This window comes from Melanotaenia boesemani, chromosome 11 (assembly GCF_017639745.1).
Source record: "Melanotaenia boesemani isolate fMelBoe1 chromosome 11, fMelBoe1.pri, whole genome shotgun sequence".
Lineage (NCBI taxonomy): Eukaryota > Metazoa > Chordata > Actinopteri > Atheriniformes > Melanotaeniidae > Melanotaenia > Melanotaenia boesemani.
Genome location: NC_055692.1, coordinates 20,285,599 through 20,310,054, shown reverse-complemented (window position 1 = coordinate 20,310,054; position 24,456 = coordinate 20,285,599). Strand labels below are relative to the sequence as shown.

Sequence of the window (24,456 nt, the reverse complement as noted above, 5' to 3'; positions counted from 1 at the left end):
TAACTTTTTCCGTTGAATATTAAACTTTTATGGCATAAAATACTGTTATGTGATATGTTTTCAATTATCCTGTGATATGGATTGACTTTCTGAACTGGGGTGTTATCTGTGACTAAAGTCCACAGAATAATCCGACATAAGGGAAAAAAAAGAAAGAAAGAACTAAATTAAAGGAAAGAACGTTCATTCGTTCATTCATTTATTTATGTATAACTCATATTTCCGGTAGTTTCCTGCAAAGTGCACCCGTGGGAAAAACACGTTTCGTGTTTTAGATACAAAATGTTTGCATAAATGTTTTACTAAATTAAATTTTATGCGAAGGGTTACACCAATGAACTGCTTTTAATTCTATACATAAATGAATCATTTCCGGTGTGAATGTAACTGTTTTTACCTTGATGCCACTTTACGCTGTAGGTACACAGTCAAGCGTGGCTGCAGCTCCTCCCCCTGAAACTAGTCAGCACTCCGCTATTGCTAACTGAGCTGCGGAACCACAGCAGCGACACAATCTACGTCTGCTTATTTGTAGGTTGAAGTTGAGGTGTTGCGTCAACACGGACGCGTTTGGAGTTGATAATCGTTTTCAGCTTGGATAACTAGAAAGAGCACTGACAAGGTGTTAGTTAAAGTTTTGGTTAGCTAGTTGCGTCGTTTGGCAGCTAACTTACTTAGCTAGGCTTATTGGCATTCGACGTCCGTTTCAAAACAAAGCCCGCAAAACCAAGAAATAGAGAGCCAGCTGTCACTTCCACGGTAGCTTGTTAACAAACAAGCTAGCCTAGTCAAAAGACAAATTATATCTATCCACTGTTTTGGACTCTAACTTAATGCACAGTCAACACTATTTCGAAGACGTTAAGGTTAAGTTGAAGAAGCTGTCAGCAGGCTTGGCGGTGACGCTGTTGTACCGATAACTTCTCAGAGACTAGGTAGCGTGTCGATAACATCACATTGAGGCTCTCAAAACTTGGAATTCAATGTCCGAAAAGAGTTCATCGTCCGGTTCGGATGAGGATGTGGAACCGGAATCTGGACACCCTGTGGAGCACGGAGGCGTCCTAAGCAAGGCAGGTTTAGAAGAATTAGTTTGGATGCTAAAGCTGTTGATTGTAGTTGAGTTAATTCCTCAATGGTTATGATCGAGAATCTCTTGATTGTATGGTGCAGCTAACTGTATATTGCATTGTGTGTTTACAGTGGACAAATTACATACACGGGTGGCAGGACCGATGGGTCGTGTTGAAAAACAATACTTTGAGTTACTACAAGTCGGAGGATGAACGGGAGTACGGCTGCAGGGGTTCTCTGTGCCTTAGTAAGGCTGTCATCACAGTAAGTATTGGCCATGGTATACGGAGGAAATGTTGTTTTTCTGCTATCTAAAGCACAAACACACAGCAGAAACACCTGTTCAACATTTCAGCTCTTTCATCAGAGCTCTGCTGCTGCAGTTCTCACAATTTTGATCCTGTTTTTACACCGAGAACTTCTTTAATCCATGTCCCTCAGGGATAGAGGTGTAATTTTTAATGAATCTGTCACTGAGATCACAAGGATGACAGACATTTGCAGTTTAGCACACAAAGGGAATCAGTTCTTAGAGATTATTTGAACACTCTCTTAATCCTCTTCCTTTATTGTCAAATGTAAGCTTTGACCTCATACTGTAGAGACTGCTTGCTTGCCTCAGGTGTAGGTAAGATATGCTGAAATCTCATACTGTAGTTAAATATTCACTGCTCAATGAGCACAGTGCCACCAATTGCATAGGACACAAATGGTTTTACTGTAATTTGTTCACGTTTGTGCAATAGGATTATTTGACTCAGGGCTGGATTAAAACCTCAGCATAAAAGCTTGTAGTTTCTTTTTTCCCTTACAGTAAAAATCTTTACTTGTGTAAACATGGTATCAGTTCTTGGAGCTGCATTCAAGATGTATTTTGTGATTTAGTTTTAGTAGTCAAACAAACACTGAGTGTGGTTTTATTATAAATGCTCCCTAATAATTAGAGTAATTTGACTTACACAGCCCCTGCTGACTGCCCTCTTTTTCCAAAGACACTTCAGTCTGATGAGACAGAGGAATGTAGAAAAATACCTCTGCTTTTTTCCTACCCAACATCAGTGTGTTACCCACGGTGTAGCTTTGGACACGGATCAGAACTTCCTCATACTAAACAACATGCCGGAAATGTCAGTCAAAAATGTAAGAACTGTTCTGTTATCATTTGCTCACATCAGTTCAAACCATTATCTTTGCATTTGTGCTACCCAGTTATTTTCATGCATTTGTTCAAAGCAATCTAAAAAATAAGTTAATGTTTATATTTATGTTGGCAAATATTAACAAAACTATAAACACAAACAATAGTTTAAAACCATGTTTGTGCTTAAACTAAGGATTTCTCAGTCCTGTACATAGAAAAAAAGCCAGTGCAGCATGGTTTTACAGCAGTGCTTACACAAGAGAAAAGACAAGGTTCCAATCAGACTGAAAGAGTTATAAACTTGACTGTAGAGCAGAGGTTTACGGTCCGTGACTGATACAGCACAGTAAGCTGGAAGATGGATTTCTCTAACCAGTAACTGTTATAGCTGGATGCCCTTGGTATTGTCATTGCTGTATTTACAATAATATCTCAGAAAACTTTAGCTTTTAACAGTTTGTCCTCGTTTGCATGTGTAAAAATCATCTTTTGAGATATATGTCAGCACAAGTGTCACAATGTTGCTTGAATGTATGCAGCCTGAGTCAGAATGTGAGTGTATGTTGACGTTGTCAGTGAGAGTAAATAAGGCGGCACGTGAGTGTCATTCAGTAAATGAAAGTGTAAGTTTACGTTGACAGCAGCAGTAATCTTGATGCTCTTGAATAGGAAAAACAAGAAAATGAGGAGATTCAAGTTATTTCTCAGAGCAGATCTAGTCTCAGCTGAGTGCAAGTGGTCAAATTCCACTCTGAGAGGAAACGAGTGAATTCTTTGTAGCACGTGTTTGGGTGCCTAAGGCGGCCAGCGCTTGGAGCTGGGTGGGGGAGTGTAATAGTTGAAAGATTCCTCCCAAAAGTCGAAGGAAAGGTTATGAAGACCCAGGTTCGTGTTGGAACAGACTGTGTTTTGTTTTTCCTTGCACAGTTCTGCTGCAGTCATTTAGGGCTGGGACAACAGACATGAGGCATCAGCTTTGAATTAAAACTTGTTTATTGTGTGTCATATGGTTTTCTGTGACTGATTGAGTCCATGTGTTTTTCAAGTGTGTCATTGCTAGTCAGCCAGTGCTTTAGACAAAGTTGTCAGAGCAGCATTTTCTCCTGTTTCTTAGTAATTTAATTGAGGTAGAGGAATTTTTTTAGTGTTCAGAAAGGAATATCAGGTTTTGGAGAGCACTAATGACATGACTCAAGCCTAATAACTTCACGTCCTCCTCTCTCCTGCGCAGCCTCATGAGTTTGACGAGTGTCGTTTTGACATCAGTGTGAATGACAGTGTTTGGTACCTCAGAGCCGAAGATCCCGAGCACAGACTCCAGTGGATAGAGTCAATAGAACTTCACAAGGTGAGTAGTTTGTTTCTCTTTCTTTAGCTTGTTGTTTGTTTTTTCCATATTTCCTGTTGGCTTCTTCTGATATTTGTTTTCTATTATATTTTATATTTGCATTATATTTCTATATTTGCATAAAGTTCATTCATAGGAATCACTGCTTAATTCAGTTCGTGTTATGACTGGGAAGTTGTTATTTTGTGTGTTTTGCTTAGGCTAAACTGAATAATTTATTTCCTTCTTATTCCATTAAATCCACGTTGCATTGGTACATTATTTACATACTTGCAGTATTTGGGTTGAATTTGAGTTCAAAGTTTTTCTAGCTTTTATTTCCCCAGGACAGATGGGGGAGTTATGTGCTTTTTGTTCTGAGCTGGGTGTGGCAGAGCACACAATTTTCAGACACACATACACACTTCTTCAGTCTAGGAATGCAAGAAATCTGAGGAGCGAGGTGTCATCATTTGCGATCAGATAGTAAGCTGCTGTCTCTGAATAAAATGTATTTAGTGATTTATAGCTTCCGAGATAAAGTGTGCAGATCAAATTAATAGGCAGGTCATGACATCAAGCTGTTTCAACTACTCGCCCTGTGGGTAAGATACTGATAAGTCTTACTTCCCTAATGATGTACAAAAAAAAAAAAAAACATTATAATTGGCACATGGCCAATGTTTTTTAATTTCCCCTTTACGACCAAACTGAAATGATAAGTATTAACTTGTGAAGTTTGATGTTACACAAGGTTCTGTCAGGCGTTTTTGTGAGACATGTTTCTTTAAGACAAATTTTTAACAGCTTAGCAACATTGTGGTTTATTTCAACTGTTTTCTAACTTAATATAAAAAGAAAAATATGGCAGTTTGATTCTGATTCCACATAATCGATATTGTTACGGATTTCAGCTACATGCAGAGGATTTTTATCACCTGATTTATACTTGAGTGAAAAGTCAGTTTCTTCGAGTTTATAGACAACAAATGTGATTATGAAATTAAACTATGGGAAAAGCTTAATTTCAGTGAGAGAATTGCTGATTTTTTTTTATTCACTGTTGGGTTACATTTACCTGTAAACTATTAACTATTTATTTCACATTAGAACTTAATTCTAAGACTGTGGGTGTCACCATGTTCAACAAACACAGAATGTTTTGAAAATAACAGGAAGTGACACCACCACTCGCGAACATACCCCAAAATAACGGACTGGTAAATGTAGACAACAATATTTTGAAAAATTGCTTTTGAAAATTCATGTAGAAGTGTGAGATCAGGTTATTACACTTATCTGATGAGGTATCTGATTTTGATTGTCATATAATCGGGTTTAGTGTTTTTTTTTTAAAAAAATAGTTATCTGAGAATGTCTTTAATATTCAAGAAAAATCGGTGTTACATAAATATCTGTGAATAAATATCAATCAATATTGAACGGAATCTTTATTTAGTTATAATTTAATCAAACTCTAATTGAATCTGGCTGTTGTGAATTGAATTGATTTAGGAAATTAGTGGTGATATCCAGCCATTGGGGAATCCGTCAAAAGAAAACATTTTTCAATCGATAAGCCCCATGTTTAGTTGGTTACTGATTTTTATCCAAAATTACATCGCGATCCCTCTCGGGATTCCCCCGGACGAGCTGGTGAATGTGGCCGGGGAGAGGGAAGTCTGGGTTAGGCAGCTGCCTGTTGCGACCCTGGATAAGCGGCAGAAAATAGGTGGATGGATGGGTTACATTTCTTTTTTTCCCCTTTGGCATTTCCTAATAATTGACAGTAAAGTGTCCTTTTCCTGATCATAGTGGATCCACGGAACTTTTCCAACCATTTCAAAAGGAATTTCCTTTGTTATTTCACTTCATAGTCATGCCATGATGTTTTATTGTTAGATGGCTTTTTCTCAACAAAGTTGCGTAGTTAAAAGAAAAAAACATCTTTAAGCTGGTTGTTTGCACTGTGTGCTTGAGATTTTAAATCAGATTAAATTGGACAGAAACTCTAAAATACTAATATATCTGGATGTGGTGAGGAAACGGGTTGCTAGGCCCAGGATCAACCTGTTTATCTTGGCGAAATGCTGATCAGAAACGATTTTCTGCCTTTTGCTGTCCTCCTTTGTTAAAGTACAGGGGTGGAAAGGGGGGATAAAGTTGATGGAGAAAGTTTAATATCAAAATGAACACGTGTGTAAGGCTGAATCGATACAGTGGAATAGATCTCTATTACCAACAATGCCTTCGTCACTCGGCTGATCATTGTGACCATGGCTCACTTTGAGCAAGGATAGGTGTGTTTCTTTTACGCATCTGTTTGGTCTGTGTGAATTACCAAAGGAGAACAAAATGTCTTGATAAGGAGGTTTTATCTGCTGTGGAAAAGTTGAATCCCCCTGCAGTGTTTGTAGTGTGGGTGTGAGTAGCTGCAGGTTTCTGGCCCGTTAACAATGGTGTGAGAATATTTCAGGGTTATGCCTGGACTGTGACCTACAGTAACCTCAGTGAGGTTAATGCAGCACCACCTGCAGCATTGTTGTAGGTTGCGTGTCTTTGCTGCTCCCAGTTGGACAAAGATGGACTTGCATCAGGTACTGTTCACTTCTAATGTGTTCTTTTTTTGTTTTTGTTTGGGTTTTTTTTTTTTGGTTTGCTTTTTGAGGCCCAAAGACAACTTGACCATTTTTAAATGGTTAAAGTATACGCTATACTTACTCTGAAAATGTGAGTGTTTCTGTTTAAAGATTCTTTTGTCAGTTTCAAGTGATGAAAATGATCTTACAAACAATCAAACATTACGAGTTGGCACAAAATCTAACAATGAAAATTAATATATTTTTAATGCTAGTCCTTATTTTATAACTTCTTAACATACTAAAAAGTTTCCTTTTTTTCCCCAGTTTTTCTGCCTTTTTACTTGGATCAAGCTGCGTTATTGTCAGTCATGGCCAAAAATGTGCTTTAATATGGGTTGAATAAATAATTAATTCAGCTTAAAAATGCACATTAGGTATCACTTTGTAAAGGAAATCTGTATTTTACAGATTCATATGACAAAGCCTGTTGAGGGAAAACTGTTTTTGTGTGAGTCCATTTGTGTTTTTGTGTGTGGGTGTGTTGTTGTTGGCGATGAGGAAAGTGCTGAATGTCGTGATGTTAAGTGCAGCTCCTGATGGATTAATTTTTCTTCCCTTTTTCTTTATTTACATGTTTTCACAGTAACGAAATCATGACAGATGCAAAGACTAAGTGATATCTGAGAAAACTGTTCTGATCTTCCACTAATTCAGGTTCATTTAGGGGAGGATATATCTGAAAGAAAGGAGGAAACACCTCATGTTTATTTGTGAGATTTTCCACCACATTTTCAAATCATTGCAGGAATAGTTTGTTGGTCCAGCACCAAATCAGAGTAAAAAGGAATGAAGAGAGTCATGTAGACAGAAAAAAAGTATAGGATCCAGACAAATGAGCCTCCTTCCTCCTACTCGCCGTCTCTTTCTTCTGCTGTGTCATAATATACAGTAGACTGCTTTACTCGCCCACCATTTCACTTCTGAATTGCTCTATTACACAAACGGTTCCAGACAGCACTCTCCTCTCTCTCTAATGCATACATGCATGCACCCATCATCTTTACTCCACTCTCACTCTCTTCGTCGCAAGTAACACAGTCATGGATGCTTGCTCAGTGATGGATGCTGGAAAAAAAGACGGACAAGAAAAAAGGGTTTTACATATCGGGGTGTGTGGTCTCTTGATGCATGTTTGTAGCAAAAGTGGAGTGCATGTCCGTGTGTGTATTTTTGAGCTAGTGTGTGAAAGCAGACAGACCTGATTGTAAGCAGATCCTACTTCACTTTGCCGAGGAATTACAAGACTTCTCTTTTGACTCAGTCTGTTTTTCTGCTTTAGGGAACATCTAGTGCCTTCCCTCCAGCTGCTGTAAGGCAAATAATAACTACTTTTTCCCTCTTTTCTATGCTTCTCATGTCGCTGTTTTCCTTCACATGATGAGCTAAGCTAAGCCTGTACGGCTTCTCTTCTTCACCCCATCCTCTTCCTTCTTGTTCCGTAGTGAGGTGTGTCCAGGGAAACGGGGAAAACCGGATTAAATCTTCTGCATTATCAGATCAGAGTGTTGGGGGAGCACCTGGCCATGTTGGGGCCAGCAAACCGCCAGGACTGCAGCAGTGCCCTGCTCTGCTTTGGCTGTTGGAATGGCCGGATGGTGGGCTTTTAGCATGTTGGCATGCTGCCTACTTACTGTCACTCACCCCCGAGATTTATTATCATAATGCCAGTGCTGTGAAGTGAATGATTTCTATTGCTGACATAGTTTTCCCTGCCCATTTACCACATAAAAACTGCATTTTATGTGCATGTAGTTAAGCGATGATTGAGTGGCTTTACTGCTGAACTCCACTGCATGTTAGTCACCTTCACTTGACTGATACTGCATGGTTGCTTGCTAAGATCCTGTGCAACATTGTGATCAGATGAGTTGTTATCAGAGGTTGCTATAATCAGTGTATACTCATGTTTACCAGTAATTCACATCTTAAAGCCAAAAAATGCTGTTTTATTTTATTATGTATGCGTGGGTGTTTGCATGGTTGTCATGCAGCTGACCAAGTGTGTGAGGGTGGAAGTCTCTGGTATGGTCACAGATTGGTTTTCATCACTTTAGTGCAGCGTTCAGTTGCAGTTAGAGATGCCATCTGTAATGGCAGGGTAGGCAACAAGGATCTATAGTCATCTGTTTTGTGTGGGTCTCACCTTTGCAGCAACCAGTAGTTTTTACAAATGCAAAAGTGACTTTATAGAGATGTTCATTTTTCAAAAGGAAAAAATGATCAGTGAACCCTCAACAAGCATTTATAGTTTTAATGTCTTAAGATTTAAAGGAAGAATAAAATGTTTTAAATATTTTTATATTTTTCATTATTTAATAGTTCAGTTTGTGTGCATGTTAGATAACAGTGCATTTTATATGTTGTATATTCCTTAGTCTAATTAAAGAGGTTAACAGTTGGTTGCATCCTTTATAACTAAGTGGTAGTAAGAATATCATAGTGACCTTAGTCAGCCATTTATTTACTACTGTACCTAGCTATCTGTTTAAAAAGGCCTACAACTAGTGAGCAGTAATGCACTTTGTGTGTTTATTTGTAGTGTGAAAATATTATGTATTGCATGGAGCAGCAATGAGAACAACATATTTTAAATTTGAAGTGCTATTGCATTCAGAACAGAAATATTTTTGACAGAGTAAGTTGTGAAATTTCTTGGCAGCAGCTAAACAGATCTGATTTTCTGGTTATTTATTAATATCTCTGAAGCCACCAGGTATGGTGCACAGCTGCAAACCACAGGACAAAGTGCTAACAATCATTGACTTGGGTTTAAACTTGAACATTCCTTTAACACTTTGCTTTACTGTTTGCAGCTCTAGAAAATGGAAGGTGTCTATTTCTTCTTGATATAATAGTAAAAGGGCTAATTGTTTTCAACAGTTGCTTCGACTTTGGACTTAATGTGCAATTCAGCTGCCAACAATTATTCGTGAGGTCAGTCTTTTCAATTAAACTCTCCAAAAATTTTTATTTTTTTTTAAAAAAGCTGTTGTCTCTTTAGTTATAGCTCTCGTAGTAGTTTAGTGAATGTAGAAGTCCAGATGTGGAATAGACGACTTGCTTCTTATCTCATTCCCCTAATTGCACAAGTTCAGCTCTTCGCATCTTAAGCCTGGAATAATGTGCCTTTGTAAAAGGGCAGAGGTGAAATGGGAATGTCAAAGTTGACCCACCTCTGAGCCGGCACAGGTGGTGGTGACAGAAATAGAACAAGGTAACTTTTATTTGGCAGGCTGCGATGATAACAATACAGTTTATCTTCTATAAACATGGTGCTGTCGTAATGTTTTGTGTTTCCTGTTAGCTGTGATGTAGAGCAGTAAAGTAAATCTTTAGAGTACACATGTACAATATAGAATTCGGCCACAGCTTTGGTCCCGGCTGCCGTATATGACCTCCGCAGAGCAGAAAGTGAAATAATCGTGATCGTATTCTTTTTATCGGATTATAAGCCCATACAATAAGCATCTTTACCAACCAAGTCAAGCAAAGCAAACGTGACACTGAAGAAGAGAGCTAGTCACTTATTACCGGTACTTATGGACAGCAGCAACACAGCTAATTCTGCATTCATTTATCATCCTTTATTTTCTCCATGCTCTCTCTTCAGCAGTAAAATCCATTCTGACTTCAATTATCATCCTGTGTCTTGATTGTTCATTTTATCGCTTGTTTTTCCTCTTGTTGTTGTTGTTGTTGCTGTCTTGGGTCTTCTTGATGCATCTGCCCGAGTTTCCTTTTTACTTTTTTTTTGTTGGGGGGGGGGGATGTTAATGCCGGCATCGTTGCTGTACTGGAAACCAACGTTGTGAACTGTACTGTCTTCAAAATTTTATGTCCGTATGAGAAAAGCATAGTTTTAAGATTCAGAAACTGTTCTTCCTTTTGATTTCCGCAAATTGTGTAAATTTTTTAGTCATCAGCTTCCTGTCGATTTGAAAAGAATCACATTACTTTAAACTGAGTGAATATTTAGATTCATCTAAAGTTAATGTCACAGTATTTGCTATATTGCATTAATGTAAGTAAAATCCACTAAAACCCATTAAATGTTTTACACTGGTACTGAACGCTCAAACTCAGTCAGTCCTCTCAGTCTATCACTCTGTTGTGATATGAGCGCCTGTGGCCGAGGAATGTGTATGCAGTGTCTCTCGAGATTGTCACCTGATTCGCTCTTCAGTTTGCTCACTGTTTGTAAGAAATTCCTCTGAATTCCAGATGCCCTGTAGAAATGGTTTGCAGACTCCCGGTAATTTTGTAATCAAGGGCTACAATTGGACACAAAGCCTCGACTAAACCCAAGTAAATAACTTGAGTCATAAAACTTGCCACCAGCATGTTAGCCTCCTTGTTCATGAGTAAAATATTTTTTTAACATTTCTGTTATTCCTATTTGAGGATAGGTATGCATATATAGGATCATGAATTTTCTGTCTTTCTATAATCCCATAGATAAGTGTTAACAGCTGCATGTGAAGCAAACCATACTATTTTGCTTTGGTGTGGATGGCTGGTCGTGCTCACACACACTTCATGTGTCATAAAATCCTGTCACTTTGCTGAGCTGGCAGTCCCAGGCGTTACCCAGTCATAAGCTGGGCACTTAATGGAACAAATGCCTTGACGGCCACTCCCAAATGCCTGATTAAACATCTGTTTTGCAATGTAATGCAGGGCTCAGAGTCCAGATGAACTTTTCTACTACTGGCTATGCAAATTTAACAGCACAAGTAGCAACAACATGAAACGCAACAACTAACAAATAATGTCAGGCGCTGGTGTGAATCTTTGTAAACCCCAACTGTGTTCATGCTCTCCCCCATTCTTGTCAGATTCACGTGATCTCCCTTCTTAAGAGATCCCAGCAGCTCTCCCTCTATCAAATTTCATATTATCTCTGCTGTTTGTTTGGTTTTTTTCTCATTTGTTTTTGATTGATCAAATAAAGAGAGAGAGAGAGAGAGCTGTGGTCTACATACAATAAATGCTCTGTCTTTCAATGCTGTACCTCATCTACACAACTACTGTGTGAGTTTGTGGGAATCTAAATTGCCCTGACCAGGAATTCAGAGTTATGTCATTTGTGAGGGTTTTGAGGGAAAAAAATAACAGTTTGTTTCATTTACCAAAGTCTGAAAACAGGTAGATTGTGGTACTATATGTGCAAATATATATATATTTGCATATTTACATAACCTTTCCTCCATAGGGCACACAGTGAAAGCTTGTACATAGAACACCAGTTACTGTGGTATATAGTTTTTATTCTTTTGCATTTGTATTTAATGTTTGTATTTTATATTTTTGTTAATCTGCTTTTCTTACACAGTTTTTCTGCAGTTGAGCTGTAGTAATAACAAATGTCTCTGTTGTGGGATTAATAAAGTTTTGTCTTATCTTAAAATTGTCTTCAAACATTGTTATGATGGTAAGAGTCTAACTTCACATCACCAATCACCCTGACATGAGCTCCAAATCCCTCTTTCCTAGTGTTTGACAAGCAATGATGATTTAAAAAGCAAAGCAGCACCAGTGTAGTTATAATTGCTTTCTACTGTATGTTCTAAAAGTTGTTTTCATTTCAGAAAGTTGCAGTGCAGCCAGGTTAGTAGCTAAGTAGATGCTTGTCTGCTTTAGAACTTTGCCTGCGTAGGTTTACAGTAGGTTGTGTACTGGTCTTGGTTAGCATTACACAGTGATGCCAACACTAGAAGTGCGCCTACTCTATCTAGTTTTGATAAGCATCAGACTTTCCTAATATTTGGCAGATTGAGCAGTGTTTTGTGCATCCTTTCTGATTTGTTTTCTTCTCTCCTCTTTCTTTCTTCTGTTTTTGGCTCATCTTGGTCTTCTCCCCCCACTCAAACCGGATTGCAGGCTGAGTCTGGATATGGTTCAGAAACAAGTCTGAGGCGCCATGGTTCCATGTTGTCTCTCACCTCAGCAGCTAGTGCCTTGTCTTCCACTTCAACATCCTCCTTTAAGGTAATGATCAAACCTGTGACTCAGATAAGTTGTGTCTCTTAAGTAATTAAACAGGCCATGGAAGTAATTGACTTTTACACACACACACATGTGTATATATATGTATGTGTGTATGTATATATACATATATAATTTGAGTAGATCCTCTTTTCTTTTTTTGTTGAATATCTTACACCTGTTTCATTCTGCTCAGAAGGGGTACAGGTTGCGTGAGAAGCTTGCTGAAATGGAAACCTTCCGGGACATTCTTTGCCGACAAGTGGACACCCTTCAGAAGTATTTTGACTCCTGTGCTAATGCTGTTTCTAAAGATGAATTTCAAAGAGACAGAGGTACTCCGTGGCTTTAATACACTAACCCAGTTTGCATATCATCAAAAGCTTAAATCGTTTCAGTTGATCCTGTTCAAACAGATCTTATTGAGAAAGGAAAGTATTTGTAAATGTTGGCTTTTTTATTTTGTGGTTTGTGTTAACCTCTGAGGCTGAACCTTTCTGCCTTTTATATTAAACGTAAATTATTTCATCTTAAGTATGCTTTTTGTTGACAAAATTCAACATTGTTCCCAAAGCAGGCAAGGAAAGCCAAAAATAAATATAAATACAAAGAGAATGCGATGCTTTGCACATCATTTGAAGCTGATATTTAATTGAAAATTTTGCAAAAACATGTCAAATATTGAAATAATTAAACTGTATTTATTACAGAAATATCTTCTCATTTCACATTTGATATTAGCTGCCACATAAAATAGTTGTGGTTTGGAAGGATACCGTATATCCTTTTTTTAATGAATACAAATGGAAATTTATTCTTTCAGTTTCTTTTACCTTATGGGAACATTTTAAAGCTGAGTGTATACAATGTGGCACGGCCTATTTCTGTTAAAAGAACAGATTGTCATTTAAATGTCTGAGTGAGCTCAAAAATAAAATTTTTATTTTAGTTGCTTTTTGTGATTTGATGAAGATCGAAAGGATTCTGTTATATCAGCATATGATGTCTCATTTGAGTCGCTGTGTCCTGAATCGAATCTAAAATTATTTGTTGAATCAATATATCATATTGTAAGCAAACTTGTGATTTAAATCTCTATTTTACACCCAATCAAGTTACTTACCCGATGGAAGTTTAGCAATATTAGTTGTAAGATGTTGCATTGGGCATTTTTTGTCAAGTCTTTTGTCTAATTTCTGTGACACTTCTTTTATTTTTAATTCAACCTAAGCATTTAATTAGTTTGAAAAAAGTAAGAAGTTTCACCACATGATTTTTTTTAGACTGTTTCATTAAATATGGAATTTAATTCATTTACAAATGATACTTTGATGGAAACAAAGTTTAAATAATTTTTTGCTGATAACTGTCAAATTACTGTCTTTATTAAGTACTGAAGGTAAAATCCACACCTGGATTAGTTGTGAATATATAAAATTAAAGGTTCTTTTTTGAGAATGCTGTGATGCACAAAGTAGACATATTGCTAAGACGGCTGTTGCATTTTTACCAGTAGTAGAGGAGGATGAAGAAGAATTTCCTTCTGCTACGAGACCAGATGGCGAACACAATCATAACAACAATGGCAGCAAAGAAAAATGTGAGTGTCTACGACGACCATTTTAAAACAAGTCATTGTTTTATTTGAGAATCTATGTGCTTGGTAGCAATTTATTTTTAACATACGAATTGTAAATATTCATTTATCAGTCAAGTCCAGAAAGAGCTTTTAAAGTCACTTATTTCTTTGCTTCTGTTTGTGCCAGTGTTTTCTCCTGCCAGTCCCAAAGGAATTAATGGGATAGACTTTAAGGGTGAAGCCATCACCTTTAAGGCCACCACAGCAGGCATCCTCTCTACTTTGTCCCACTGCATTGAGCTGATGGTCAAACGAGAGGACAGCTGGCAGAAGAGACTGGACAAGGTATTGCACTGGACGCACCCTTGATGGAATATATGTCACTGACAATATGTCAGATGAATAGTGGACATTTTTCTGTCTGGGTCTGTTTCCCTCCACTCCTGTGTGAACCTCACCTTAGAGTCCATAATTACCTTTTTAGTTTGGTGTTTTGGCAGTGGTTTTAGGTGGAAAAAACAAAAAAATGTTCAAATATGAAATAATGGATCAAAGACCATTCCTTTGTATGAAGTTAAGATATATTATTCTTCCTTCTTATTCTTTAACTGTTGAAAGATTTCTCTGAGTGTCTAAGTCTTCATTTGTCCATAAGTTCTTTATGTTCATAACTTCTTGCGAAGCGAGTTATTTTATTACTTTGCTCGTTCCATATAATTCAGGAAAAAATGCAAAGATTCAGGTTCTTCGATGGTAGATGTCTTTGGTAAGCTGTTTGCAGCTTAGATCCCCGTTTAACAGCCTGTTGTAAAAGCAAATGATCTAATCCAAAAAAGGATCAATAAATCCAGCTCTGACAGCACTAAAAACAAAAAAAAAAAAAAAAAATACATAAACTTGAAATTTATAACCCACGTAGCCTAAGAACTATCTAACTGAATAAATAAACTAACCACACACTGTAAACTAGCTATTAAATGTAACATTAAAAATTATATTAACATATGAATAATTGTTGCTCATGATGAGCTTTAACCCTTTTGTGATCTGATGTCTTCAATTCATTAATAACTTGAGTGGACTGTGTCTTTAAAGGAAAGAGCCTCGTGTTTAGTTAATGTTGTCAAACCAGTTTCCTCTTTCTTTCTTTCTTTTTTTTCCCTGTGTGTAAAGGCGTGACCCCAACCTGTGAAACTCACGAAACCAGGATCTGCCTTCACTTAGGCTTTTGTAATGAAACTACCTCAGACATGTCTGTGTTTGGCTATGAGTGTTGAAGTTCAGCTACCAATGTGGAGTAGAAAAGTAGAAATAGGACAGAACACGCGCTCAAAGGAACGGCACACCTCAGACTTGTACAGAGAAAGAACATTTAAAAAATGAGCCGGCAGACTTCGTGGTACAATTTGTGGAAGCCTTCAATACAGCGGAGCACAGAGCTGCTCAAACACCAGACACAAAGATGGATACCTTTACAGACCTGCAGTTTCTCCTTGACAGTAGGCCATCGTTTGTCTGTGTAGTCGTTTAACACAGCTGACAACAGGGGCCCTCCTGTTTATTTTGTGGCAAGCTTTATATGTTTGTACCGACTGTACGTGGGGGGGAGTGGTACTGTTTGGTTTCATTCATATTAAGTTCTACGTTTAGCTTTCTTAGCTTTTCTTTCTTGCATTCTTATTTCAATGTGGATGAAAGGTCCCCCTTAAATATAGGATTTTTTTTTGTTTTGTTTATTTTTTTAAGAGTTGAGTGCAGTGCTAAGCCAACACATTTAGTTTTATTTGATTTATTATCCCTCCAGCAGAGGTCAAAAATGTTTTCTTCTTTTAAGTCATTAACGAGAACCAGCAGTAGTACTGAAAGTAGCCACCTCCATTGTGTAGTAACAGTCTGTTGTGAAACCTGTTTGACTGTAAACACAGTTGATTAAAGTTGTGGTTTGCCTGAATCTGAAACACAGAATTTGTTTTCATCGCCTTTTATCACATACTTATTTTCTGTAATCTGAAGAAACTGAAGCTGTGTCAGAGGGGTGATGAGACATGATTTGAGGCTTGAAAATAAGCAACACAACTAAACTAACCACACTGTGCTTGTCTGTGCAGGAGCTGGAGAAGAGGAGGCGAGTAGAAGATGCCTACAAAACTGCAATTAATGAACTGAAGAAGAAGTCACACTATGGAGGCCCAGACTATGAGGCATGATGAAATGATACATTTGATTGATTAGAAGCAGATGGATGAATAACAGCAAGGGTTTTTTAACTTTGTACCGCCATGTGTTGGGTTTTTTTTTTTTTTTTTTTTTTTTTTTTTTTTGGTTTAATCATACTTTGCACTTTGGTCAAGGCTGTTCTCAGGGGATGTTTACAATCCTGACACCACATGTTGACTCTTTACAGGAGGGACCCAACAGTCTGATCAATGAAGACGAATTCTTTGACGCAGTGGAAGCTGCTCTGGACAGACAAGACAAGATAGAAGAGCAGGTGTGATTAATATTTTAACTGGTACTGTTTTGCACACTTAAAATATCTTTTCCAATTAGGTTGTATAAAACAGTTGTATTTTTAACCATCTTTAATATTCCTCTTCTGTTCACGTCTGTTAAAATGAAAAAGATGCAAAATGTATATGTTCTTTGCAGCTTGGTGTTTGCATCTGTAGCCTGCTGTCTCTTACTAAATGTGTATGCTGCATTCCTCAGTGCCAGTCAGAGAAGGTCAGGATACCTCGCCTTCCTGCTGGTGACGCCTTTTCCACCATCGGTACACACCGATTTGCCAACAAGGTAAGCAGCACATTATACTTATACTTATACTCCTATTCATTACTGTATGGTTAACTTCCATCCTGCTTTGTTTTGAGTTAATGCCACAGGTTGCTTTGCCTCCATTAGCCATTTCATTCTGGTTTTAGTCTCTATGATTTCTGTATACAGCCTTCAGCTTCTTGCAGCTGACTAGAATAACATGTCTTTATGATGTACCAATTCCTCACCTCAATCTGTTCATGCATCAGTTTGAGTACGCTGCATTTTTGTTTGCATACAGTACAAAAGTTTGGACACATCTTCCCATTAAATCTAGTGGGAAAGTGTGTCCAAACTTTTTACTGATGTCCATAACATCTTTACTTGAGATGATACCTTTCTGGGTTGTGATGGTGTCCTTTGATCTGCTGGGGTGGGGTTTCTCTCTGTTTTGCTCTTTATTCTGTTCTCTTTCAACCATATCTCTGCTGTACAGCACCATAGCTATTCTTCCTCCCAGTCCTCCATTGAGCTAGTCAGCGCTTCAGATGACATTCACAGATTCAGTGTCCAGGTATTGTATTTGGTCTGTTGAGAGAGCATGTTTAGGGTGATGCAAGTGCCTGCTGGTTTTTACCGTAGTTAGATAGAGCATGAGCAAATAGCATGAGAATGTCCACTAACCACTTGCTCCAGGATTTCGCAAACATATTTTTTTTTTGAGGAGTACATCACAATAGATTTTTTTTCTTTTTTTTAACCAAACGTCAGCTGTTTTTGCACTGATGTACAAGCATAACTTTCTAAAAATTTCTGGAGTGAACAGGTTTTCCTCATCACACAACAGATGTCATTAGGAGCTATGCTGCATGACTGAAACATCTTTTTTTTTTCCACCTCCTCCTTTTCCCTCATCACTCTTCTTTCACAGGCATGTGTCTAGACAGGCTATGTACTGTGTTCATAGGATATTGAATGTAGCCCTCTTGCAGGTTCACATATTTTGTATGTAAATTTGGTTACTGCTAAGTGGTTAATCTGTTTGCTTTAAGAATTCCTGAAGCTCTGAAAGAGAAATAGTTGTTTTTCTTTGCTTTCTAAGAAGTTATCAAATGTCTACAGTACAAGTACAGGTTAAAGATATAAGGATTGCTCAAGAGTGAAAACCATGAATATTTACCATAAAGTTGCTAAATATAATGTTCTTCTTCTTCTTCCCTGAACTGTGCCTTGGTCTAAAGCTTGTCCTTCAATAGGCAGGTGAACTAAAAGACTGTATAACATGAATTTAATCAATATCTCTCCATTTCTCAGGTGGAGGAGATGGTGCAGAATCATATGACTTACTCTCTTCAGGACGTGGGTGGAGACGCTAACTGGCAGCTGGTAATAGAAGAAGGAGAGATGAAGGTGAGTACAGACGGGACGAGCTGCCGGTGAATCATTTCCCTTGCTTCTCAGCTGTGAATATTTTAATCACTTTTTAAAAGTTACTTTCATCAGAAGCATTGCTAAATGCCTCTAAAGAGAAAAGTGGAAAAGTAGTCCTTTAACTCAACTATATTTTACTGAATAATGCTGGGGTTCCTGTGTTTTTTTTCTGCCACTTGGGCCATTTAAAGATACAGTTGTCATTTTGTCTACTGATGTAGGTTTACAGGAGGGAGGTGGAGGAGAATGGCATCGTGCTGGATCCTCTTAAAGCTACTCATGCTGTAAAAGGGGTAACAGGACATGAGCTCTGCCACTACTTCTGGGACACAGCTGTCCGAATGGACTGGGAGAGTAAGTTCACAGTGTCAGAAAACACCATTATATCAACAGCGCTTGACCTTCTCAGTGCCTGACTGAGCTGAACTCTCCCTCCCACAGCCACCATTGAAAATTTCAACGTTGTGGAAACACTCTCTGATAATGCCATCATTGTTTACCAGACACACAAGGTAGATTTAGATATTAATGAAACATGCTGCATATTTCATCTGTAATGTTTTGCAGCCTGTTTGACACCAGCTGATTGTTAACGGTTGTGTTTCAGAGAGTGTGGCCTGCTTCTCAGAGAGATGTTCTCTATATGTCCGCCATCCGCAAGATCCTGGCTACAAATGAAAATGATCCTGACACATGGCTGGTCTGTAACTTCTCTGTGGACCATGACAATGCTCCTGTAAGTATTACCCACACCAACATGTCTAATGTTATTAAACCAGAACTACCTTACTTCTCAGAAACATCATCAATGAACACAGCTTCATGGTACAGATTAAATATGTTTTAAACTGGGAGGAGAAGAGTTTATTTTAGATGGACTGAGGTTAAGTGAAAACTACTACCTTAGTTCAGGTCTTCATATATCTCCTTTCAATTGAGTTTAGCGTATTTGTCCAGTATTTTGAAAAAAAACTGCAATATCTGAGTTAAAAACTTAGCGGTCCTGTCACCACCAGTGATGTAAAACATAGTGAACTACATCATTCCACTCCTAAACAGGTTCACTGACATTGCTACACATATATGTAAACTTTAACTGAGTTGAAGTTCAGATGAATGTTTTCCTCTCCAATGATTAGTAGGGATAATTAAGTCTTCTACTAAAATCCTGAGTGTAAGGAGCTACAGGTTTTGTCTGATATTAGGAAAAGCTGTTTTCTGCTGAATCAAAGCATCAAATTCTTTTTGTAAATCATGACTGCCCCATCTTTTTTTTGGCGTACAGGGAAGAGCAAGTATCCGGCCCGCTATTACACTACATTTCAAAAGGCCAGCATCCAGTGATCCCATGCAGATGTGATATTATCTCACATAACATGAGGAACTTGGACATCTATGCAATTTATATTAATCTAAACAGTGCTGGTTGGGATTTTTGGCATTTCTGACAGAATTTTAAATATATTTAGAAACAAGTACAAGTGAACATATTTGTATAATTGCATTAGATTTAATGTGTGTGTCTAAACTTTTGACTGGTAGTGTAGATACCCTTCACTAATGTTCTGAAGGATTTAGAGCTTTGACAGTTTTAAAGTAACACTACATGAGTTTCCAGCCTTAAAACTCAGTGCTTCTGACTCGTTTTGATGGCACACTGTCATTATGCACATTCCTGGAGCTGTTGTTGCTGTGCAACATCTCTAAGCTAAAAAATGCACCTTGCAACATTTTTTCCCAGCCCAGGTCATCACGTCACAGTTGCATTTAGCTCAATTCACCACTTCACTCACCAGCAACTGGATATCAACACATTAGCCATTTTTAACACACACCATGACTCATTCAGCAAAGAAACACAAGAGGACATTATTGTGGCCGAGCAGGAGATGAGACAGTCAAAATTAGAATTACTTTTACTGGCTGGACAGAGCTCAGAGAAGAAACAGGATGCAAATGGCTTCTGAATAAGCTTTCTTTAGGAGCTGTCAAAGTGTGTACACCTGCCAAAGTTCTGTAGTGCAGCTTTTAATTTTTTCTTTTAGCCCTTTCAGAAGCTTCTTGAAGCTGCCTGGTGATAGTTTCTGCAACGTTCTAATCAGCAGATGTAAGCTCTTTATACAGTAGCTCATAGTTTAGGATTCATTAATGGACAGTTTCAAATAATATTTTCTTTGTCAACCATTATTTTGTGTCATTGGATGCATATTTGGGTTGTTTTCCTCCTGAAACAGCCAAAACCTTTGATTCAAACACAGTTGTTTCTACTAACGTCATCCATCTATTTTTAAAAGCATAGTAAGCAGAATTTTTCTAAAGAAACAACATACCAGATCATGTTTTTAACCTGTAGAAGTAGTAGGTGGCATGTTTTTCAGCAGAGACCCTCACGTCCTGGTGTTTTTTGTTTTTAAATTTTGTTATGATAAGGATGTTTTTCGGTTGCAGTGTTTGTGTAGATGTAAGCCACTGGCAGCACATTGCTGTGTGGGCTAGAAGAAATGTAGCCGTTAACATCCCATCTCCTCCTCCTGCTGTGCTCTCTTGGTGTGTGCCACACACTTCCAGGCTCTGTCAGCAGAATGAGGATCCTTGACATAAAATGAAGCAGCTTGCGGTTGTGTGGAGGTTTTTTTGTTTTTTTTCTTCTTCTTCTGTGCTTAAGAACAACTCTTTCACAATTATAAAGCAATTGTTTGCCATATCTGTTTTGATATTTTCCTTTTTGTTTTTAAATGAGCCAAAAACAGGAGATAAATGTTTTTTTTTATTTTTTGTTCCAGTGCCATCAGCTACATAAGGGTGGGACAACAGTCTAAATATTGTTCGGCTATGTGGAAATTTTATGAATGCATCATTACCTCAGCTTCCACAACATTTAGCATGTTTACATGACACTAAGAAAAAAAATGGTCTTGATCAGACCAAAACAGACTTCTAAATTCCATGTCAACATGTTAGCCAACTAAAAATCATACAAAATTAAAGCTTGAGCCCAAGTAACACAAGCGGGTCATGCAGTTGGGGTTAAATACACTCAGCTAGACTCACATTGGCCAAGGTACTCTCCACATGCTCCAAAGTGTGATGCAAGATCTTTTTGTGTGATTTAAAATAAATAAATAAAACCTAAAGTAGTACAGTGACTTCCAAATGCTAAGGGATGCTCTAAGATACTTGTTTGATTGTTTCTGCTAAAAAAATCTCTGCTGTGGTGAATGGTTCCTACACTGCCCCAACAATGATCCCCAGCAGTGAACACATTTAAATATGAATTGTTAATCTTTATCTTTTAGTCTGCCTTATACTAGTTGTGTGTTTTAAAATCTATTGCTGTTGCACAACACTAAAAGAGAGAGAGTGAGCACATGAAGTAACATACCACAGATTGTTCAGGGTACATATTTTCTCTTTTTTTATGTATATTTTTCTAATCTTAGTGAAATGTTTGTGTTTTCAAGAACTGTAAAAATATATTTTAGTTACAGAATATAAATATATTTATTGTAAGGTCTGTGTATGGATAAATGGAAGAATAGTTTTTACCTACTGACTTGATCCACTCTGTAAGTTCAGCTATAAAATGATCCTTTTAGGCTTGGGGATTGTTTGCATTAATATCTTTTGTTTTATTTTCAGCCCACAAACCGCTGCGTTCGTGCCAAAATCAATGTCGCAATGATCTGCCAAACACTGGTCAGCCCACCAGAGGGTGATAAAGAGATAAGCAGGGACAACATCCTTTGTAAGATCACATATGTTGCCAACGGTAAGTGCCTTTCCACTCCATCTGGTTCTGATCTCAGGAGTTATGCCTCAGGCAGGATCAGCAGTCTCTGTGTCTTTATCAATACTTCAGTAATCTCAGTTTGTATTGATATTCGCTTTAATGTGAAATATGCAGAGTTCATATTAATATCATTCATTCTCTGTACCACTTAGTCCATTACGGGTCACAGATAAGCTAAGACTATCCCAGCATTAACAGGTGAGAGGCAGGGTACACCCTGGACAGGTCACCAGTCCATCGCAGGGCCAACACATAGGGGACGAACAATCATTCACACTGGCACTCACTCCAAATGAGTGATTCCTAATGAGAATTTAGAGTCACCAATTAACCTAACGTGCATGTCTTTGGATGGTGGGAGGAAACCGGAGAACCTGGAGAGAACCCATGCATATACGGGGAGAACATGCAAACGCCACACAGAAAGGCCACTGCCCCAAAAGGTTCGAACCTCCCCCCAGCCAAGACTAGAACCAGCGACCTTCATGCTGAGGCTGCTAACCACCACTCCCCCTCATTTTAATATATTCATGGAAAAAAGAAATACCGTAGAGGACAAATGCTTTGCTGACACAAGAACTAGACCAAGACTATGTATTGGTGTCTTAAAGTGCCAGGCCAGACCCCCCCTCCCCACCCCTGTAGACAGGGAGATTGTGACATACTGCAGCAGAGCTGAAGAGCCAGTTTACTGTGAAAGAAGCTTAGCATATCATTGGATTTCAGTTGGCTGGGGTGGGGGAAAAAAACCCATCTTTCTCACTACAGGGCTCCCCACTTATCGTTGAGCTGGTGCAGTGTGGCCTATGAGTAATAATGATAAGTCATCTAGAACACAGCTTTCTGATAATTTCTCTCTATGGGACTGCAGTAAACCCTGGAGGATGGGCTCCAGCCTCTGTCCTCAGAGCCGTGGCCAAGAGAGAGTATCCCAAGTTCCTCAAACGCTTCACCTCCTACGTTCAAGAAAAAACAGCTGGGAAGCCCATTCTCTTCTGAAAGCAAAGAGGTAACCAGGGATGGAGACACGCACTGCTTTCAAGTGAGAAAATAGCATTCATGACATAGTTTCATTTTCAGGGATTTTGTTTTCTTTTTTTACTTTCTGTTCCAGCCTTGCCTGTAGAAGGGACGTAGTTCAGCATTGAGAAGACTCACGATGACCTACTCACCTGTCATAGAGTATGCTTTTAAACATCAGCTCATCCCACAGGATACCTGTTTGAAGATGAGACTTGTTCTACAGCTTTAATGCATCAGTAGTCATCAATATAACTACAGTTTTAATGGCCTGGCACCATTTGTTTGTCATGAAAGTACAGTTTTGTATAAATTCAAGAATTTCCTAAGCAGTTTTTGAAATGTTAGTGATTATTTTCTTTTTTCTTCTTTTTTTTTGTAAATTGTTTTGTACATTTGTTATGATTACATGCTTCTTGACTTTTTGGGGGGGTTTTGCTTTAATCACTAGTATTACAGCTACTTGTTTTGCTGCTGCTAAAGTGACTACCATAAGAGAGGAAAGTAGAAAATCCCAGTAACAGCACTGATTAGGTGAGGTACACTATCTCCTCTTTTTTTGCCTTGTCCTGTCCCTCTTGTGATGACTCTTTTCAGTTTGACGGGGGGTCAGAGCCTAAAGCTTTCAAATCTTTATATTTCTAGATTGTTATATATTAACTTTGAGAGCACCATGGACACAATGTATTGTACAGAGAAAACAGATTAAGTTTTCAGTTAGTTTACCAATGTAAGAAATGTGAATTGACTGTTAAACGCTTGAATTTGATGACAGAAGTGGACTGAATAAATGGGAGGTTAAGAGAATTAGCTAATTATCTCTTTTTGGACCACACGTTTGACTCAGCTAAACTGGATGACTGTGGTCTATAGATGCTACGTTGCGGTCGGTAGTATCTGTCTTCAGACAGATGATGCAAGTGACCAGCTGTAGCGTCTGATATTTTGATTGCTCTCTTTCACTGAGAGATGACTGGATACATTTAATACATCAGTTTTGTTCTTAATTATTTTCAGCCTCCCGCGTGGCAGGAGAAATACTGTATTCATGAGTGTCGTATTTGTTCAGAGATGAAGTCGTTAAATGTTGAGAAGAGTATCATCTACACCCTAAGCGCTCAGTCGTGCATTATTTACATTTCACACGCTACACTACAGTGCAGTGGTCTCCTGCCCTTTGACTGATAAACTACCCCCAGAATGCCTTAGGTACCAGGATGAACCTTAACAAGTCCTGGATTTATCTACTTTACAGCCACCAGACGTGCATTTATCAACACTTGACATGAAGCTTGGTGGGGTCAACATTTCACATCATCTTTACCTCATGATTTAAATTTCCTTTAGACTGCGTTTAAAGCCATCAAAAGTTAGGATTTCTGCAATCAGTTAGCCGGAATGGTTGACAAAATTCACCATCAGATTTTCATTTGAGGTCCGAGGTTCGGAAGCTTCTGGATCATTGTTTTGCTGATTACACAAAGCTAGATCTACAAGTAATGTCAGCTAAAGAATGCAGTGGGTGTTTTTAATTATATTTTGTCAGTAATTTACACACTTTGTATATTTCTAAGTTGTACATCAGAAATGTTATTTGCACTAATTGTAATGCAATTTGACAATGTTATGTAAATTAAAGAGGAATACACATCAAAGCTGAGTAAGTGTATACTGTGTGTGCAGTTGCCTTATACACCCATAGATATGTAGAAC

General features: G+C 38.1%; 1 protein-coding gene across 5 annotated transcripts; it reads left to right on the top strand.

The window, feature by feature from the left end:
- Window positions 1-365: 365 nt before the first annotated feature.
- On the top strand, window positions 366-24,398 carry LOC121648431 (ceramide transfer protein-like). Of its 5 annotated transcripts, none has more exons than XM_041998518.1 (18): window positions 366-1,073; window positions 1,204-1,338; window positions 3,447-3,563; window positions 12,065-12,172; window positions 12,369-12,504; window positions 13,683-13,769; window positions 13,936-14,093; window positions 15,857-15,949; window positions 16,153-16,239; window positions 16,458-16,541; window positions 16,999-17,076; window positions 17,817-17,912; window positions 18,155-18,287; window positions 18,375-18,445; window positions 18,541-18,669; window positions 21,573-21,702; window positions 22,595-22,732; window positions 22,838-24,398. In XM_041998518.1, the coding sequence occupies exons 1-17, from the start codon at window positions 984-986 to the stop codon at window positions 22,720-22,722; spliced, it is 1,860 nt and encodes a 619-aa protein (XP_041854452.1). In that variant the 5' UTR covers window positions 366-983; the 3' UTR covers window positions 22,723-22,732; window positions 22,838-24,398. The 5 variants fall into 5 exon arrangements, with proteins under 5 accessions (XP_041854452.1, XP_041854450.1, XP_041854449.1 ...); XM_041998516.1 differs by having other exon boundaries at window positions 371-1,073; window positions 12,366-12,504; window positions 13,686-13,769; XM_041998515.1 differs by having other exon boundaries at window positions 372-1,073; window positions 12,366-12,504.
- The last annotated feature ends 58 nt before the right edge of the window (window positions 24,399-24,456 follow it).

What these genes read in the sequence shown, in the direction of transcription:
- LOC121648431 (XM_041998515.1), top strand. Translation starts at nt 984, where the DNA reads ATGTCCGAAAAGAGTTCATCGTCCGGTTCGGATGAGGATGTGGAACCG. An exon ending in CTTCAACATCCTCCTTTAAG is followed by an intron (nt 12,173 to 12,365) that starts GTAATGATCAAA and finishes CATTCTGCTCAG; the next exon opens with AAGGGGTACAGGTTGCGTGA. An exon ending in ATGGAGGCCCAGACTATGAG is followed by an intron (nt 15,950 to 16,152) that starts GCATGATGAAAT and finishes GACTCTTTACAG; the next exon opens with GAGGGACCCAACAGTCTGAT.